Source organism: Patagioenas fasciata, chromosome Z, assembly GCF_037038585.1.
Source record: "Patagioenas fasciata isolate bPatFas1 chromosome Z, bPatFas1.hap1, whole genome shotgun sequence".
NCBI classification, from domain to species: Eukaryota; Metazoa; Chordata; class Aves; order Columbiformes; family Columbidae; genus Patagioenas; species Patagioenas fasciata.
In genome coordinates this window covers 40,621,543-40,641,538 of record NC_092560.1, presented here as the reverse complement: position 1 = coordinate 40,641,538, position 19,996 = coordinate 40,621,543, and the positions used below count along the sequence as shown (strand labels likewise).

At 38.1% G+C, this 19,996-nt stretch overlaps 1 protein-coding gene across 7 annotated transcripts in view; it reads left to right on the top strand.

Annotated features, from left to right (window-relative positions):
- Positions 1–19,996, top strand: part of HOOK3 (hook microtubule tethering protein 3) — a 93,072-nt gene that overhangs the window by 29,615 nt on the left and 43,461 nt on the right. For 6 of the 7 annotated variants that reach the window (XM_071802141.1, XM_071802140.1, XM_065860905.2 and 3 more), the window contains 6 exons: positions 1,946–1,996; positions 5,029–5,161; positions 8,266–8,333; positions 14,440–14,502; positions 15,932–16,015; positions 17,225–17,388. In XM_071802141.1, the coding sequence (XP_071658242.1) occupies positions 1,946–1,996; positions 5,029–5,161; positions 8,266–8,333; positions 14,440–14,502; positions 15,932–16,015; positions 17,225–17,388 (563 nt within the window). Of the gene's footprint in view, positions 1–1,945; positions 1,997–5,028; positions 5,162–8,265; positions 8,334–14,439; positions 14,503–15,931; positions 16,016–17,224; positions 17,389–19,996 lie in introns of those variants that run through there. The other variant, XM_071802144.1, reaches the window with a different exon arrangement.

Below are 19,996 nucleotides of genomic sequence, written 5' to 3'. Positions count from 1 at the left end.
GGCAGTAAATGTTTTTATATACTTGCTATCGCATATCATCTCCAGTTCTAGGTTGCCAGAATATTTTATGTGTCACTTTTGAAGTCTAAGTGGATTTTTGTTTATGACTTGAAGTTCAGTGATTATGAAGACAGGGTGTTCTTACACTTTAGTAAGTGGTCAGCTCTTGCCACTTTTTTCCAAAAGGGTATGCATTAGTAGGAATAAAATAATCAAATCATTATCAGTTTGGATTTCATGGGTAGATCTTTTTGTGTGTGTTTAGCCTGTTCCTTTCTTGAGTTTCTCTTAGAAAAGAGGCTGGATTTTGCTTTCATCGCCTCATTTTGTCTGTTGACTGTGTTGAAGTGTTGAGTTTGTCCCCGGTTTTCTAACTATTTTCTGTAGTGTTTCCTTAGATCTTTTCGAAGATAAGTTACTTCTGTCAATGGATAGAATCTCCTAGCTGGATATTCTTAGAATGTAATCAAGAATAAAGAAGTTATTGTGGACTTTTTTAAAGACACTTGGGATTTGAGAGTTTTCACTCTCCCTTCATTATAATTCCACAGTTTTCTTGTGTGACTACTGTTGTCAGGAACATTACTTTGTGAATCCTTATTCAGTCAAGTTCAGTCTTTGCAAAAGCTGTTTATAGAGTTCACAGAGCCAAAGAATCATTTAGGTTGAAAAAGACCTTTGAGACCATTGGGTCCAACTGTTAGCCTGGCGCTGCTAAGTCCGCCATTAAACCATGTCCCTAAAGGACACGTTCACATGTCTTTTAAAGACCTCCAGGGATGGCGACTCCAACTTGTCCCTGGGCAGCCTGTTCCAGTGCTTGATAACCCTTTCTGTGAAGAAATTTTTCCTAATATCCAACCTAAACCTCTCCTGGAGCAACTTGAGGCTGTTTCCTCTCATCTTGTTACTTGGGAAAAGAGGGCAACACCCTCCATGCTACAGCCTCCTTTCAGGTAGTTGTAGAGAACAAGGTCTCCCCTCAGTCTCCTTTTCTCTAAGCTAAACAGCCACAGTTCTCTCAGCTGCTCCCGCACTGCTACTGTTATCCAAATTATTTGCTTAAATGCTTGGACATAATTGGTGTGAATCTGTAAGAGTTACTTTCAGCAAAGATTTTTTTTTTTTTTCAAGTTATCACGTATGCAATCCATCGAGTATTTCTATAATTTTTAAATGCGCTCTCTATCTCAGAGACTTGATATAAATGCTTTTGCTGGAATGGGAGCTGTACTCAGTAGAAGAGAAATGTGGCATAGATTCTATACATGAGGAGACAACTTGTGCCATTGTTATACGAGTGACCAAAAGTTATCATTTTATGGCACTGAAGGCATCACAGAGCAATGTGAATTTTGCAGTTTTACCTTAGTACTGTAAGACATTCAGTTGTAAAGAACGGGGGGGAAGAAGGGGGAGAGAATGAAGAAAAATTAAATAACTGAGAGGAGTAATTAATGAGAAAGTTAATTTATTAAGCTTACATAGGTGGGGAATAAAGGAGGATATTGAGCCAGTAGCTATATTTGTTTTGAAAGGTTTATCGCTGCAGAAAGTAGATCTCCAGGATACTTAAAGAAAAGAAAGGAAGAATGTTTCAGCTTCTGCATACAAAAATAATCCTATAATAAACAACTGCTCCAAAAAAGATTCATGCTTTGAGATCTGATTTAAGACCTCTCCAAGACAATGTAATAGTTTTTTAAAATTTGAATGGGTTCTGTCAACTAAGAAAGATTTGTTATCAGGTCTGGAACTATATAAAGGACTACTGCATAACTTTTATGATTCTAAATTAAACTGCTCAAACAGAAAATCTCATTGTACAAATAGATGTAATTGGATGATTTGTGTGTGTGTGTGATTCTTCTGTGATTACCTGCTTTCTGATCATTTATCTGTAATATATTCCCTGCATTTACTGTATTTCCTGCTTGTCAAATAGGTGAGCAACCTGAAGAAAATTTTAAAAGGGATATTGGATTATAACCATGAGGTAAGGACTGTTTTAAGTAATCTACATCTACATTATTTTTTTTATATACTTTAGTTAACCTGCTTAATGTAAATTATATTCTACTGATTAAGTTCTGACTTTTTCTTGCTATGTGTTTGGTATACAGTGTTTCATGACCTATTCTCCAGTGTTAGCCTTCTCTAAAACTTCTCATCTGCTTTATTGAATACTCAAGGCTTCCAGAGGAGTCCTATGTGTGTGGAAATTCAGTCATAGAAACAGTAGATGTCTTTGCTGACTGTGTTCTGATGCTGGACTTTAACAGTACCTGTATTTGATTCCTTATTTTATTTCCTTTGCTCCAGCTAAAGTCTGCCTCTTTCCTTTACCACATTAAAATTTTCAGTGGAACATTTTAATCCTGGTATATTGGAGTCTGCCTTTGGCATTCTCACTTAGACTATTGAGCAAACTCGGAATTGAAACACTCCAAAGGAGACAGAGTACATTATTTTTTTTCAGTGGTGAATTCTCAACTAAAATATGCTTTTGATTTCAGTGATGTTTTGAGGCAAATTGATTTGCACAGACTGCAGCATAAAATCCATTATATGTACATTCTGGACATTGCTTGTCTTACAATATTAGTTTCTCATAAATACTTTAGAGAGGAAGATATTTGTTAATAAACTTAAATCTTTAAAAATCATCAGATTTTTACAGAAAGGAAAAGTTAGACTTATAAGCTTATACTGAGCAAATGGTCAGGTGTCCATGTTGAAATAACTTTTGAAAATTGATGGTTAGGCACGCTGGTCGTAACTGGTAATTCTAGAAAGGAACAAACAAGTTTTTTATATAGAAAATTAGTAGGACTATGACAAAGTGATGTCAGCTTCTTTTTGGCTAGTTGGTATGCATGATAATAAAGTTTCTGGTGTGAAAACTTTACTATTAAGCAAGTTTTAATCTGTTTCCAGCTCATTAAGTTCTGCAAAAGTAATGCACATTTATACATTTGACTGAATTCTCGTTTGGTGTCTTTTTATGTGCTAAGAGAATGCTTGTGGTGATAATGGAGATGATCTGGATTCCACTATGAATCCTGGTTATGTTTTCCTCAACCTGATTTTCTCCTAGCAGTCACCTTCTACAAAAATATAGATGTGAATGTAAATGAATTTTTCCCAATGCAGCTAAAAACCTTTGAAAAGTGTGTGTGCTAATTTTATTCATCTTCAAAAAATCAAAAATTTATATTACATTCAGGAGGTTAGTCGTTCAAAAGCTATCTTACATTGCTGTCTTTGTGAGTCATAGTATAAAGAACAAGCAGCCGAAGTTACCAGTAACCTTGCTGCAGAACTATACCGCTCTGGAACTGAAACTTTTTTTTTTTCAGTTTTAGTTTTTTTTAAGGGCTTTTGTATTTATTTTTTAAAAGGAGGGAAAATGTCGTTTTTCATCTCAAGATATTTGTTGCAGAGTCTATCCTTCATTTTCTTTTTTTTTTTTTTTAATTAAAATTGTCTCTTGTGTTTATTTCAAAGTCCTCTATTTACTCCTTCTCATCCTTGGCTTCTTTATAGTGCCTGTTGATATATGTGTTCCCATCAGCTTTCTTCAACAGCAATTATATTATCAATAACTATGAAGCAGTTTTAGTATTATTAACTGAAATCCAGCATTGTATTTGAGAGAAAATCATGAGCTACAGATGAATATATGAATACATCAGATTTGCATAATTAAAATGATATTGTGTTTTACTCTGTTATTACAATCTATATACAATGGTAATATTTCTGTTGTGCTTGATACATTCACAGATTTCTTATTTTCTCACTAGAATGACCTAAAGGAAGTCTCTGCCAACAAGAATGAATCTGAGTCCTTTAAAATATACAGAGACTTTCAGTAGTGTTGGTACTCGTTCCTTGAGAAAGCTGTTTTTAAAAAAATAATGACACAATACAAAAACCACCACACCAAACAAGAACAAACTCAACCACAGCAACTCCACAAAGTCCAACCCTGGAAAACTTTTGGATGACTTGATTTCCATGTATTCTTCGTATATACCGGTTAAATGTTTTGGGGTTTTTTTAATAAATACCTTTGCCTCATTTTCTGTTTTTCTTGAGTATTAACAGGAAAAAGGGCATCCAGGAAACAAATGACTGATTCTCTCCGTAGTCCTCATTTCTTTATTGCACACTGCTTAAGAAGTGACAGTTTCTTTTTATCTGCAATTACTGTGTCAGAGATGTGTTTGATTCTCCATTTCATATTCATATTTTCAGTCACTTGAAAGCCTTTTGTGAACGGTTTAGCAGAATTGTTTAATTCTTTCTACTGACAATCATTAATGTAATCCTTCGTAATTATAAATCAGATTACATTAATTGTAAATCATATGGTAGTGTGTTTTTTTTTTTAATTTCTGCATGTGGGATGTTTAATTATATATTGTACTACTACCTCAAATTCTCTTCCATGGAACTAGCTTTCTTAGCTCTGAGACTTGCTAAATATCCTTACATTTTCTGAAAGTATGAGACCAAGTGATTGAGTTTTTTTACTTTCTTATATTTGTTGTACGTCAGTGCTGGACACATACATTGTATATGTGAAATATTTCAATTTCTGCCTTTCTAGTGGTAAGAAATGTGAGACTTATGGGCAATGATTATGTCATATGAGGTGGTTTTAGGCATTACCTTTTTTTTAATGGAATGCTTAAAAAAAATCTGTGTGCTGTTGATCACTGTGGAAGCTTGCCTTTGTTGCCTTTCTTATCTGGAGAAAAAAAGTCTTACTAACTTTGTAACTAATAGTTTCTATTAGTTGAGACAATCAGGTTTGTCTTCTCCGAAATATTAGTTGTGTCAAGCAGTATGGTGTATTATTTGGATGTTAGGCAATTTACTTCGTTTTAAAGGTGGACTGAAAACTTTGTGAAAGTAGGAGTGAATTGCTCTTGTTGCTTCTGAGTAATCTTTGTGTTTTGAAATATGTGTGTATGTATATATGTAGTAATACAGACATATATGTACTGGGTCTTTATGCAGATTCTAGGGCAGCAGATTAATGACTTCACCCTTCCTGACGTTAACCTGATTGGAGAGCATGCTGATGCTGCAGAGCTTGGGAGAATGCTTCAGCTTATTTTGGGATGCGCTGTGAACTGTGAACAGAAGCAAGGTATTAAATTTTGAAAGCATGTTTTTTTCCCAGGCAGTGAATGAAAATCCAGCATGTTGTGTAATTTCTTAGGGGTTTTATTTCTCAGGTTGCTGTCAGAGACAAATATAAAATTTTTCAGTGATGACATTATTTTGTCCTGCAGATAATAACTGTACTTTTTTTATAAGCTTCACTAGTTTTGGAGTCTCAGACTGTGGAACTGATTTTACCTCCAACATATGTGTTTTCAGGTTTTGTTTGCTGAGCTGAGAAGGTACTCTCCTATGGCAAATTCTTGGGCCTACCCTTTAGCCATTTATGAGGGACATTGGGATAGTTATGAATTAAAAAAAAAGTGATTATTACACTATTGTGTGTGAATCTTGGTTTTAGAAATGCATTCCAGTCAGCATCTTGCTACATGGCAGAGAGCCATCAGTATGACTGGGGGTTGCTCTGAAGATGTGATGTGGTGTGATTTGGGTACTGTAGTTTCTGATTCTTTTTCATGAGGTTTGAAATAGGAAAAAGCAATGTTGGCAATCATGCCTTTCTGGGCAGCAGTTGAAGGCTGAGCACAATACCGTAAGGGCATCCAAAATGTCACTTGAGGCATGTTAGGCAGTTGAATCCCACTTCAACAGTCACTGAAAGAGACTTCTGCCTCTCTTGACTCCCATGGCAACAACTGTCTCTCTGACCTGCACAGGTAAAATAGACACCCATTCGTTTCTCCTACAGATGCCACAGAGGATGTGATTAACAAGGGAAATGCTTGTTGAAGTGTCCCAGATTTCTTGCTCTAAACTTGCCTTGGGTGCAGGGTGTTCTATTGCTACCAATTACCTTTAAATTCACTTAATTCAAACCAGGTTAAGGAAACAAAGCAACTACAAACATTTATTCTCAACACTTAAAACAGGAAACATAGGAACATATTTGTAAAATATACATGTGGATAAGTAAAACTTTACTATATTTACGTTAAAGTTGCGTCAAATATCTGTTTCCTCCTGATTTAACTCATTTTGGTTTTATTTCGGACAAAATGGCAACCAGGGTTTCAGATCTTCTGCCTTCTGCTTGCATGGTACATCTTAGCTTTTGTAGCTAGGTTCCCCTTTCCAGTTTTCTCAGGTGTCTAAATCACTTAAATTTCTTCTTCTGACATTACTTTTCTTCTTCCCTGAATCAGGAGACAGTCTGGCTATCGTATTAATTGAAATAAAAGTAATTTTCTTCTATGGCTATATAAGTAACTGTGGTTTATTAGACCTCCTATCTTCACTGTTTTATGTATCACAGTATCACAGTATCACAGTATGTTTGGGATTGGAAGGGACCTCAAAAGATCATCTAGTCCAATCCCCCTGCTGGAGCAGGAACGCCTAGGTGAGGTCGCACAGGAATGTGTCCAGGCGGGCTTTGAATGTCTCCAGGGAAGGAGACTCCACAACCTCCCTGGGTAGCCTGTTCCAGTGCTCTGTTACCCTCACTGAGAAGAAGTTCTTTCTCAAATTTAAGTGGAACCTCTTGTGTTCCAGCTTGATCCCATTGCCCCTTGTCCTATCATTGTTTGCCACTGAGAAGAGCCTGACTCCATCCTCGTGGCACTCACCCTTTATATATTTATAAACATTAATAAGGTCACCCCTCAGTCTCCTCTTCTCCAAACTAAAGAGCCCCAGCTCCCTCAGCCTTTCTTCATAAGGGAGATGCTCCACTCCCTTAATCATCTTTGTTGCCCTACGCTGGACCCTCTCCAGCAGTTCCCTGTCCTTCTTGAACTGAGGGGCCCAGAACTGGACACAATATTCCAGATGGGGTCTCACCAGGGCAGAGTAGAGGGGAAGGAGGACCTCTCTCGATCTACTGACCACCCCCCTTGTAATACACCCAAGGATGCCATTGGCCTTCCTGGCCACAAGGGCACAGTGCTGGCTCATGGTCATCCTGTTGTCCACCAGGACCCCCAGGTCCCTTTCCCCTACACTGCTCTCTAATAGGTCATTCCCCAACCTATACTGGAACTTGGGATTGTTCCTGCCCAGATGCAGGACTCTACACTTTCCCTTGTTAAATTCCATCAGGTTATCCCCCGCCCAACTCTCCAGCCTGTCCAGGTCCCGCTGGATGGCAGCACAGCCTTCTGGCGTGTCAGCCACTCCTCCCAGCTTAGTGTCATCAGCAAACTTGCTGATGGTACACTCAATTCCCTCGTCTAAATCATTAATGAATATATTGAATAATATTGGCCCCAGTACTGACCCCTGAGGCACTCCATTAGATACTGGCCTCCAACTGGACTTCGCACCATTGACCACCACTCTCTGGCTTCTCTCTTTAAGAATTATCTTCCTTTATTTGGTGACTATTTGGCATCCTCAAGTGGGAAGTGTATCTTGTTCCTATATATCTCTTACTCTTTCAGTCTTAACATTACAAATGTACATGTTTGAAATAGGAGAACAGTCTAGTTTTATGTACTTTGAGTGAGACTTGGTATGATATAATTAATGACTTTGAGGTGACCAGTGCCCAGCATCTTCCTTTCAGGCAGATCATTACAAGAATACAGGTCACGTGTAAAGGTGATCATATGTGATTTGAAACCGTATGATACTGGGCAAGTCATAACTCCTTGACTTAGTCAAGGAGTTGCTCGCATCTACACGTAGGTGAGGAATGGAAAAGTGGAGGACACTTATTTTTGGTATAGCATAGGAACAAGAACAGAGACCAAGAACAGATATGAAATTGCCTTAAAGTGAGGGTGTTGTAGGAAGACAGGAAACATGTGGAGAAGATCAAGCTATGCATGAACTGCCTACTTATATAGCCAGAATAATTTGGGAACAAAGTGAGAAAAGGAGTACAAGTAGTTATTTCAAAAATGTGAGATGCAGGAAGAAAAAGATTGATGACAATGAACCTCGATTTATGTCTGAACAGACTTCTGATAAAGTCTTTTTGAGTTTGTTGGGGTGGGACTTGACTGGTCATTATAAATTTGACTGTCATCTGTGACACCTAATCATTTGCAGGAAAGATGCAGCTTCAGACCTCATGTTCTCTGTGACTTGAGTTTCAACAGTAACATTTCAGAATGCTCTTATTTTCAGAATACATCCAGACCATAATGATGATGGAAGAATCGGTTCAACATGTTGTCATGACAGCCATTCAGGAGGTATGCTGGGATGCCCACAGTGTGTATAAGTTCATTCTCTAAGTATTTCACAAAAATGTGCTTTTTTTCACTTTGAGGCTTACTTGGAAGTAAATAAAGGACATAGATTTTTTTCATTTTACATTAAAAGATATATTATTTTTCCTTAGAAAAATGAATCAGTAAAGCTTGCTTTATGTCAGGAACTCTAATTGAATGTCCCACTTTTCTTTAAATCTAGAAGATTGAAATTTATGGATATTTTAGATACTGGGTCCCTGTTACTCCTGAAGTGCAGTAGGTGGCTTTTATATGAGTAACCAAATACTGTAGAATTTCTGCAAAATTTGTGCCTTCAAATAGCAGAATTCCATGAACTGTGTTGTTTGTTTGTTTGTTTGTTTTTTTGTTTTCTGGCTTTTTTTACTGGACAAGTGAACGAGAGAAATTAAGAGCAGAGTACTCTTTTGTCAGCTGTAGTGTTATGAATAGGCTAATGAAGGTATTCGTGCTAATGTGTTTTTACAAGTTTGCAAGTATACTGCACTGTATTTTGTAGAAGTGCTGTACAGTAGTAAATTAAAGCCACAGTGAAAATTAAACCACAGTGTTAGTGACTGCTATAGCCATGAAGCTGCCATGTGACTTCTGTCGACGGTTAGGATTGCGGGGTGACAATCAAACCCTGGCAAATGTACTGTTAACCTCCTCCCCCCCCACTTCCCCCTTTTGCCCCTCCCTCTCCCCCCTTCCCACTCAGGACAGGCGATCGGGAGGGAAAGAAGGACAGAGAGAAGAGAGTTGGAAAAGTTAAAGATGTTTTACTAATGCTACTAATAAGAATAGAGAAAATAACACAAAATATACAAAACCAATCTTGTAAGTCTCAGCAACTGCAGAGCCAGCACCCAAAGTCCTGGATTAGACTCTGTAGCCAACCGGAGCTGGATTCAGTCTCTCACTAGGCCTCAGTTCGCAGGGACGACCAGCAAGGTCCTCTCCTAATGTTGGCCATAAGCAGAAGGGAAGGAAAAAGGGAAAAAAGGGCCGAGATCCTCGTGATCTCCCACTTTTATATGAAGTATTCACGTGAATGAAATGTTATACACTGTTGGTCAGTCTCTAGATCACCAGTTTCTCATTGCCCCTCTCGCGAGATGTCCATCCGTGCTTATCAATAAGTTTGCATTCCATTGCTAGGTTTAACCAAAGCATGTGTCAGGTTCTCCAGGAAAATGCAGCTAACATGAAGGCTTTAGCTGACAGGCAAATTCACTAAAAGAGAAACTTGTTTTTAACAAAACCAGAACACTTCTTAGGAGCCCAAAGTGCCCATAGGTGAAGTCCATATCCGTCTTCATAGATGGAGGTTTGCTGCATGGCAGGCCACAAAGGAAAGCAGGAAATCACTGATAATCCTGTTTCTCTGAACCTGAACAACAGAAACTAAATACCAGTTTAAACTGTAGAGCAATTTCACTTTTTTGTAATGTTTGAATAGAGGAAGAGATGTTCGTGAGTCTACAGGAACCCTGTCCCCTGTTATCACTTAGGCCAATGCTGTACCCATGCAGACGGACATCCTGTTGTCTTTGTGTGGACTGCCATTTATAGCACTGTAGAGAGGACTTTGAAACAAGCATTGAAAGAATCCTTATGATAAGTCATGTTCCAGTCAGTGCTGCTATGCACTAGTTTTGGGATATTTTACTTTAGCAGTCTTTTTTACTGTAATACAATGTTTTGATGGTTTTCCTTCATTTGATAAAATTGACAGGTCTGAAGCAGCCCACAATTTTTCACATTTTTGCAGTAGGCATTGAACTTGTTTAGTGTTTGTGCCCTCTTTCAGAGATGAGGAGTAAAAGTAGGGAGAAATCACAGGATGAGGATCTGTTGTTCTGGGACAGATTTTTGAAACTCAATGAATCAAAGAGCTTACAGTTCCAGCTACTGGTACAGTTCTGAGTGATTATAGTGCTACCTTCCAAGCTGCCTAGAAGTCCAAGGCTTTCAGAACCAAATGAGGAGGATCTCAGCTGCATAAAAAACCATCAGAAAGTTTCTCAAAAACTTTCTTACTGCCTTGGGAGAGAAGAGATCCCAGTCCACTGAAAGCTGGAAAAGGTTGTCCCAATTTTCTAGAAGGGAAGGAGGACCCTGATACTTACAGGCCTGTCAGTCTTACTTCAGTGCCTGGGAAACTTATGGAGAAGGTTAAAGACAACGCAGTCTTTGGTCATAGCCAACACGGGTTCATTAGGTGAAAGTCCTGCTTAACTAACTTAATTTCCTTTGATGATGAAGTCACTCATCTGGTTGACCAAGGGAAGCCAGTAGATGTGTTTTTAGGGGTGAACTTTAGCAAAGCTTTTGATACTGTTTCTCACAGCATCCTTCTGGACAAAATGTCCAGTATACAGCTAGACAAGTCAAGAATATATGGGCAGGTCAGGCCCAAAGAGTAACAGTAAAAGGGTTACATCAGGCTTGTGGCCAGTCACCAGTGGGGTTCACCAGGGCTCAGTTTTATGGCCAGCGCTCTTCAGTGTTTTTATAAATGATCTAGACACAGGAATTGAGTGTACATTAAGGAAGTTTGCTGATGATACTAAACTAGGAGGACCTGTGAACTCCCTTGAGGGTAGAGTGGCCTTACAGGGAGATCTGGATAGAATAAAGACCTGGGCAGTCAGCAACTGTGTGTATTTTAATAAGTGCATGAGCTGGATGCTCTACCAGGGATGGGGTAATCCTGGTTGTATGTACAAATTGCGAGATGAGAGACTGGAGAGCAGCCCTGCAGAAAGAGATCTATGGTTTTAGGTTGATGTCAAGTTGAATATGAGTCAGCAGTGTGCCCTAGCAGCCAAAAGGTCTGGAATGCATGAAGCACAGCATAACTGGCTGGTTGATGGAGGTGATTGTTCCATTCTACTCTGCAGTGGTATGACCCCATCTCAAGTACTGTGTGCAGTTCTAGGTGCCTCAATATAAGAATGACATTGAACTATTAGAGTGTGTCCAGAGGAGAGCAACCAACATGGTGAATGATCTTGATGGCAAGACTTAAGAGGAGCAGCTGAGGTCACTTTGTTTATTCAGCTTGGAGAAAAGAAGGCTCAGGGGTGACCTCATTGCAGTCTACAACTTCCTCAAGGGGTCCAGCGGAGTAGGAGGTGCTGTTCTTCTCTCTCTGGTGGTAGGTCATGAGGAAATGGAATGAAGCTTGCTCGGAGGGAAATTCAGATTGGACATTAGGAAAAGGTTCTTAACTGGGACAGTAGTTGGTCACTGGAACAGGCTCCACAGGGACATGGTCACAGCACCAAGCCTGTCAGAGTTCAAGTAGCATCTGAATGCTCTTGATCATACCTGCTTGGTGTACCTGCTTTAGCAGGTGGGTTGGACTAGATGATCTCCAGAGGTCCCTTCCAACCCCAACCATTCTGTGAATCTGTGACATGGTTTAGTTTTAGGTAGTCCTATGAAGAGCAGGGAGTTGGACACAATGATCGTTATGGGTCCCTTCCAACTTGAAATATTCTGTGATTCTAATGAGAATTTAGGTCCAGAAGGTCTTTCCAGAACTGTACCTGCACTCTGTGTCTTTGGAGGGTGAAATTTCAGTGGATATAAGGTTTTTCTGTTTCTTGGACTCTAAGCAGGTCTTGGAATCCAAGTGACTTGGACTAAACAATACATAGGAAACACCAAAATAAAGTGCCTAGAAAAGTAGGTGTATGTGTGTATTTGAAAAGTTGGAATATCACTTGATCCAAACATTTCAAAGCATTTGACTTGCAGGCACTCTTTCTTCTAGGTATGTAAAAAGACCACTCTGAGCTTTACTGATGTATTGTGTAATCAATTTTTCTCTTTCAGCAAAATACATATAAATAGTTTTGATACTTTGGTTTTCATTAATCATCTCACTCATTAGAATATTACACAAAGCACCATAGAACAAACCTGTGCCCTGTTTTCTCTGGTTTTTTTTTTTTTTTTTTTTTTTTTGCGTAAAACAAGTGACTTTTAAATGAAAGCAGGAGCATTTAGTGTTTTAAATTTTATTTGGTGGTTTGAAATTTTTTAATAGCTTGTGACTCATCAGCATTTCCTTTCTTATTTAAATGTTTAAAATAAAATATTAATAATAAAATATGCATTGTGTTCCATAAAGTTTTTATAAATTGAACAATACTTTTATTTTTTCAGTGCACTGAAATTGGTCTGGTGTGTTACCACCACCTAGATTCTTAAATTCTGATCTGCAAATGTGCATTTCTAAATGGAAACTGTGCACAAGATAGAGGAAGAGCGAGAATGATATAGTGATGAAAAATATTGCAAAAATATTATATATAATTATAAATTATGTATATTCTGTATTGTACACTCCTATATTCTCATTATGTTATTATAATTTGTTATTACTTGCAATTAATACATTGCTATGTATAATATGTTTTAAATTTTATAATTGGTGGATTTTTTTTTTTAAAGACCAAATGTCTTTCCTTGTAGTTTAATTGAAATGTTTATAAACATCATTTATCAGAGAGATTGGAAATTCTTGGTTTGGATAGCAAAACAATAATCAGAATACATGGACCTAAATTAAATACAAGTTTGTAATGCCAGTGTATACATGGCAATGAAAAATTTTGACTTCATTTTTCAGAGGACAGCTCTGAGGCTAGGCTCTTTCTAATTATTGTTACAGAGAATCTGGGCTTTGTAGAATGCTTCATTTTCTAGTAGTTTGTCATTGTAAAGATGTAGACAAAATGGAAGGAATTCAGCAGTTAGCAACCGACATCATCAGTCTGAGAAGAACTGTTGAGGACGGATAGATGAAATTAAGCATGTAGTACATGGCTAGATCCCAATTAAGGAGAACCGGAGAAATATGTATATGTATAAATACTTGAATGATGTGAATGTCGAACAGAGATTTTCTCTTGTACACAGTGGTATAAACAGAAAAGATGGAGAAGAAATGAAAGCTCTGTGCTTGTGTGTCAGAGGAACTTTGTCAATGAAAAGTAATGCAAAAGCACTGATTTCTGGAAGGAATACAGGAAACCCTGTCTCTAGAGGAAGTAATTAGGCCAGACAGGAGGCCTTAGGAAAGAAATTTTGTCCAGATTTTGGTAGGATTGGGCCTTTTTGATTGTAACTTCCATGAATCATGTTATTGGAGAACTCATAAAATACTTTGTGTTTGGACAGGATGACAGAAAAGATCAGTGTGGTGCTGTAATGATGCCTTTTGAGTTACTTACAACGTATTTGTTATGTGGAAGACTGTTTCATGTTGTATTTTGTGTAACTTTCAATTACATTTTATTTAACTTTTAACTACTTGTGTAGCTGATCAGTGGGCTGCTGAAAGAAAACTTAGTTTACATCACTCAGTTCGGAGGGTTTGGTTTGGGATGTGGTTTTTGGTTTTGTTTTTGTGGTTTTGTGTGTATGTTCTTGTTTGTTTGTTTTAAAAGTTATGGTTAAAAGTGATGTTTTCTAGACTAAAACCACTACCAGCCATTCGTGCAATAAAATAGGTTAGTATACAAGGAATTCTAATGCGAATTTCAATACTTTATTTTTAAATTTGCAAATTACAAACAACTCCAGAGCAGGAATTTTTATCATCCTTTTTTTTGCAAAGTTAACTGTGATAGATATGTCCTCAACTTTAACTAACTAAATAAGTAAATTTCTGTGAACTTGCCAGTGATCAAAAAATGAAAACCACTGTCAGAGAAGAGTTAAGGGGCGGGTGTTGCATGATATGTTGACAGTGGCGTAATTCCAATGGCACTTCAGTAAAATGCTTAGCAGAATATAGTGTATGTTTCATCCTAGATAAAGAATGTGTGTTTTCAGGAAAAAAAGAGATGATGTAAGATTTCTTTTATAGTACTTTAAATATAATAAATTCTGAATAAATCTTTCTGTAATTTTTCTGAATATGTCTTATATAAAAATGAAGTAAAAAATGTCTAAATGAAGTCAGATTAAGCTCCCAAAAGTTGAAATCAGCTTGGTATTTCATTGAACCTTAGCTTGTAATATAAAAGTAAATCCTTGCGTTTTCTAATCCAGTGTAATCTAATTCCAGTTGATGAGTAAAGAGTCTCCAGTCTCTGTTGGAAATGATGCTTACGTTGACCTTGATCGACAGGTATCTAAGCCTGGATGTTTCTTTTCCTTTGATCATAGCACATCAATGGCTAGTCATTTTGCTTTATTAAAAGTCTGTCTTTTTTTGTTTAGTCATGAAAGGGTTTTGGAAGGGGAAATTCAAATAAGGAGTGGAAAAATATATTTCAGTATTTCAAGTCCTTTGACATTATAAATTGCGTTACCATTTTGTGTGGTGGGGAAGAAAAACTCAGTTTGGAAAACAGCTTTAGCTAGGTGACATGGTTTAGCAAAACTTCAGACTGGTGCCAATCTTTGAGAAAAAGGATTTCTTTGTTGAGAGAAAGGATTGAAAATATGTAGTATTTTAATAAAATGTTTTCTTGCCATTTACTACTTCCAAAGTCAGTTTAAAAAAAACCCCATAGGTGAAGCTCAAAAATCCTTAAAGAAGTTCTGGCAACTGTTGAAAGCTTTCAAAGTGAATCCTTCCTTGTCTGATATATTTAAAGAATACACAAAACCATTTGTTTTTTACTAGCTTGACCTCATGCTAACACTGTCTAACTTCCTCTATTTTTTTTCTAATTGAGAAGTAAAGTACAGTGTTGTTCCTTGTGTTCCTCCAGCATGCTTTCTCAGTAGAAGTGTGTAAATTCTGACAGATGGAATTAATTTTGGTATGTCAACAAGCACTTGAGAAGTAAACTTGAAAGAATAATATATGATAATGTCATTTGAGAAAGCCCATCATATTCATCATATATAATAATACATATCTATATCTCTGTGTACATAATATGCATGCACCTGCCTTATCAGGCCAATTATTTTTAGCTGTGTTTTTTACATTCTCTTAACCGCATTCATATGCAAAATTAAAGGTACATATCTTTGAACATAAAGCATTTGAAGGGAAGTGTCTGAATATTGCTCATGGCTTACAAGGTTCAGTGCCCTTTTTCAGAAGGGTAGTCTTCTCCCTTACCATGTTAGTTGTATTCCTGTTGTGCAGTAAGAGTGACTTCCGGTGCTAGACATGTTTTACCCTCATTGTCCATCCCCTCTTTTCCACCTTCCAGTCCTTTCTATATTTAAAAAGTAGATTGAAGACTGAAATTATGCACTCTTTGCATCTCTAAAGAAAAGTGGTATTGACAATTTTTTCAGTGTACCGAGTTGATGAGTTCTTCAGATCCAAGATCTTCAGGATTTTGTGACTCAATTCATAGAACAGATGTGGTAATTTTAAAACATTTTTGTAAGACCAAATATCTTTTTACTGTCACACAAAATAAATAGTAATCATATCTGCTTCTTCATTTCTTTATAAGAGCAGAATTTCCTCTATTTTCTGAAAAAGGAATTTATTGCCTAAATATAAAAGTAATTTTAGTCAGGTGGTTCAGAATATTTTTAGACACTTCACAGAGTGTGATGAAACTATAAATGTTTGTTTTTCATGGTAGCTGAAGAAAACTACAGAAGAATTGAACGAAGCACTAGCAACAAAAGAAGAAATTGCCCAGAGATGTCATGAGTTAGATATGCAGGTAGGTTTGCTATATTGTACATATTCATTTTGAAGTGGGCAAGAGATGTGTTAATTTTTAGGCAGCTTAAAACAAGAAGTATAGTGTGGAAACATAATTTTTAAAAGGGAGATGGAAAATTGTACAGTAATTATTTTACTTGTGTAGCAGAGAGAATTTAGTTGTTTTCTTACATTGATGCAATGTTGCCAGTATTAAAATGATTTACACTACGAACCTTTTTTATTTTGGGTAAGAAGGGGTTGAGCTGTGTGATTCAACTCTTGCATTAGAGAACTAATAGAATTTATGCTGCTGTAAGTTTCAGTTAAATCCCAAACAGAAGTTGCTGTACTGTATCACCTGTATGGATTTAGACTAACCCTTGCTGTAGGTCAAGCATACCTCATCCAGAAGACGTGAGAAGTGTAAAGCAGGCGCATTAGCATTGCAGCCCTACATTTGTGTATAATTCAGGCTTTTGCTAACAGTTCACTGACCGTTAGACGTAATGAAGCTCATTTGTGTGACATAGTTGATTTTGACATATTTGATGATTCAAGCTCTTGTAGAAGCATTTCCCTTTGTTGAGATGTTCACTTTCCATCTCTTCAGCTCCTCCTCCTCCTGCATGTTAATTCTATGCTATTTAATGTGTGAACTCATGCTCCAGCTGTTGTTTGAGTTGCAGCACTTTGAGTTCCTTGCATTATTGCCTGTTTTCACAACATTACAGGAAACTGAGTTATCTTTGGGACTACGTTCCTGTGTCAGATCTGCTTGCAATTGGACACTGGTTTAAAAAAAAAAATCTGCAAAGGGCACACCCTTGGGTATCCAGGCTTGGATATTCTATGTTGATTGATTTTAAAAGCTTTACTGTGGAGGGCTAGTTTTATTTGTTTTTCAGAAAAGTAGGCAGAGTTTATTATAACCAAGTTATGTTCTGTGATAACTAAGACTTTTTCTTTAGATGCTTGTACAAAATACAGTTAAAACTAGTCATGGTTTTTGTGTGGTAAACCTGCTTCTAATGTTGCAGTATGTTTGTTATGTGACATAGCAATTGAATACCTATTAAGGATATAATATATTTTTTGTGAAATGTGATTATTGAAGCCCGTGTGTTTCTATTTGTGGGTTGTGTTGATACTTTATTATGCACGTGAAAAAAACGTTCTCTGTAGCTGGATATCTCAGTTATTCCGGTTTATGCTTTTATTACAATAGGTTGCAGCCCTCCAGGAGGAGAAGAGCAGCTTGCTCGCTGAGAATCAGATTTTGATGGAACGTTTAAATCAATCTGATTCTATTGAAGATCCCAACAGCCCTGTGGGTCGTAGGCATTTGCAGCTGCAGACACAGCTAGAACAACTGCAAGAAGAAACATTCAGGTAGAAAAGCTACACTTGGTTAGATTGTTTGTAGCTGGCAAAAGACATGATATGTGCTTCTGGTTCTGTTGGCAATTATGAATTAGTATGATGAGTGCTAAAACCATGGTATTAAATTTTTTACAGTGATGTATGTGTTGTGATTTACCTCTTTACAAGCTCCAACATTAAAAAGTGCATAATTTCTTAAAGTGGACATGCTTTATACATGCCAGTCTCCGTGAAGGTATTTTGAATTGTTGGTGTGCAATCATTTCACTTCTTATTCAAAATCAGTGAGAATTAAAATAGCATGTTTTCCTCTATGTAAGTTAGTCTGATTGTACTTTTAAGGTGTAGGAATTCCTAGCTGAAAGTTTGCATGGGCAGTACTACAGGTGTTATTATTATACAGTGAAGTGTGTCCTTCTTTGAAAACAAATTGTTTCATATCTGAAAGATGGAGTTTATTCACAAGTGAGCTCAGCTCTTCATTTTTATTTCCTCAACACATGGAGACACAGTTCCTCTTTAAATACTGGCTTCACCAAGCACAAGACCTGCCTGACCAACCTAGTGGCCTTCTATGATGGAGTAACTACATCATTGGACAAAGGAAGGACTATGGGTGTCATCTGTCTGGACTTCTGCAAAACCTTTGACACGGTCCACGAGAACATCCTTCTCTCTAAATTGGAGCAGTATGGATTTGATGAGTGGACTGTTCGGTGGATGAAGAATTGGCTGGAATGTTGCATCCAGAGGGTAGTAGTCAATGGCTTTAATATCTGGATGGACACTGGTGAAAAGTGGTGTCCCTCAGGGGTCCGTATTGGGACCAGTACTGTTTAATATCTTCATCAGTGGCGTAGATGTGGGGATCAAGTGCACCCTCAGCAAGTTATGACTCCAAGCTGTGTGGTGTGGTTGACACACCTGAGGGATGGGATGCCATCCAGATGAACCTGGACAAGCTTGAGGGGCAGGCCTATGCGAACCTCATGAGATTCAACAAGGCCCACTGTAAAGTCCTGCATCTGGTTGGGGCAACCTTGGTATCATTGCAAGCTGGGGGATTGAAGGGATTGAGAGCAGCCCTGCAGAGGACTGGTGATGTATTGGTGGATGCAAGACTGGACATGAGCTGGCAATGAGCACTAGCAGCCCAGAAGATCAGGCATATCTAGGGCTGCATCAAAAGGAATGTGGCCAGCAGGTCAGGGGAGGTGATTCTGCCACTCTGCTCTGCTGAGACCCCACCTGGAGTCCTGTGTTAAGCTCTGGAGCCCTCAGTACAGGAAAGACATGGACCTGTTGGAGTGGGTTCAAAGGAGGGCCACAAGAATGATCAGAGGGCTGGAGTACCCCCACCGAAGAGGACAGGCTGAGAGAGTTGGGCTTGTTCAGCCTTGAGAAGAGAAAGCTCTGGGGGAAACCTTATTGCAGCCTCTCAATACTTAAGAGCAGGCATATAAGAAAGATGGGGACAGACACTTCAGCAGGGCCTGTTGTGGTAGGACAAGGGATACTGATTTTGAACTAAAAGAGGGGAGCTTCAGGCTAGACATGAAGAAGAAATTCTTTACAATGAGGGTGATAAAACACTGGAACAGATTGCCCAGAGAAGTGATAGATGCATAATCTCTGGAGACATTCAAGGCCAGGACTCTGGCCAGGCTCTGAGCCACCTGGTCTAGTTGAATATGTACTTGCTCATGACAGAGGGCTTGAATGGCAGACCTTTGAAGGTCCCTTCCAACTCAAAGTATTTTATGATTCTGAGTATCCTTTGTCTTCCTTCTAATTGCTGCTTTCAGGCTGTGTAAGCCTATTCTGCAGATGAAAGCTGGTCCACTTCACCATCATATTTTCATTCTTGTTGCTGTACTTTCCCTATTCCTTGTTAGTGAAACTATGGTATTTCTTTACTTGCGAGTTTGTCTTCTGTCGTCTTCTGTCGTCTTCTGTCGTCTTCTGTCGTCTTCTGTCGTCTTCTGTCGTCTTCTGTCGTCTTCTGTCGTCTTCTGTCGTCTTCTGTCGTCTTCTGTCGTCTTCTGTCGTCTTCTGTCGTCTTCTGTCGTCTTCTGTCGTCTTTTCTAACTCGTGTGTCAGCTGCCATGTAACTTTCCCTTTTTGCCCATTTTGCGATTTTTCTCTTGCTAAGTCTCTTTCCTGTATGTTCAGACATGCCCTCACCAGTTTCGCTGAAAAATGTTCAGTGTTTCCCTTTCATAGCAGCTGGTGCCTGGTTTTCTACAGCTGCCATGTAAAGAAAAAACATAGCGATGTCTCTCTTGTGTCCCCTTTTATCTATTTTTATTCATCTCCATGCTCTGGAATGATTTCTTAGTCTTATCAATTGCTGTTTGAACAGGTTTTCTCCCTGTATGCAGTATCTGCACAGCCTGTTACTCTAGTTTCAGATTCTGAATGTCTTTCTAAACCCTTTTCACCTGTGAGACTCATCTCCCAACCTCCATTATCTCCTTCACTTGTCTTTATAGCATGTGGTTTCTAATGGCAAATTTTTTTTGCTTCTTACCCAGCTCTGCCTGACCCAACAGAATATATGTACAGCTTAGCTGATGCCCAGCGTGGTACAACAGTTTTTCTAGCACTCTTGCCTCTA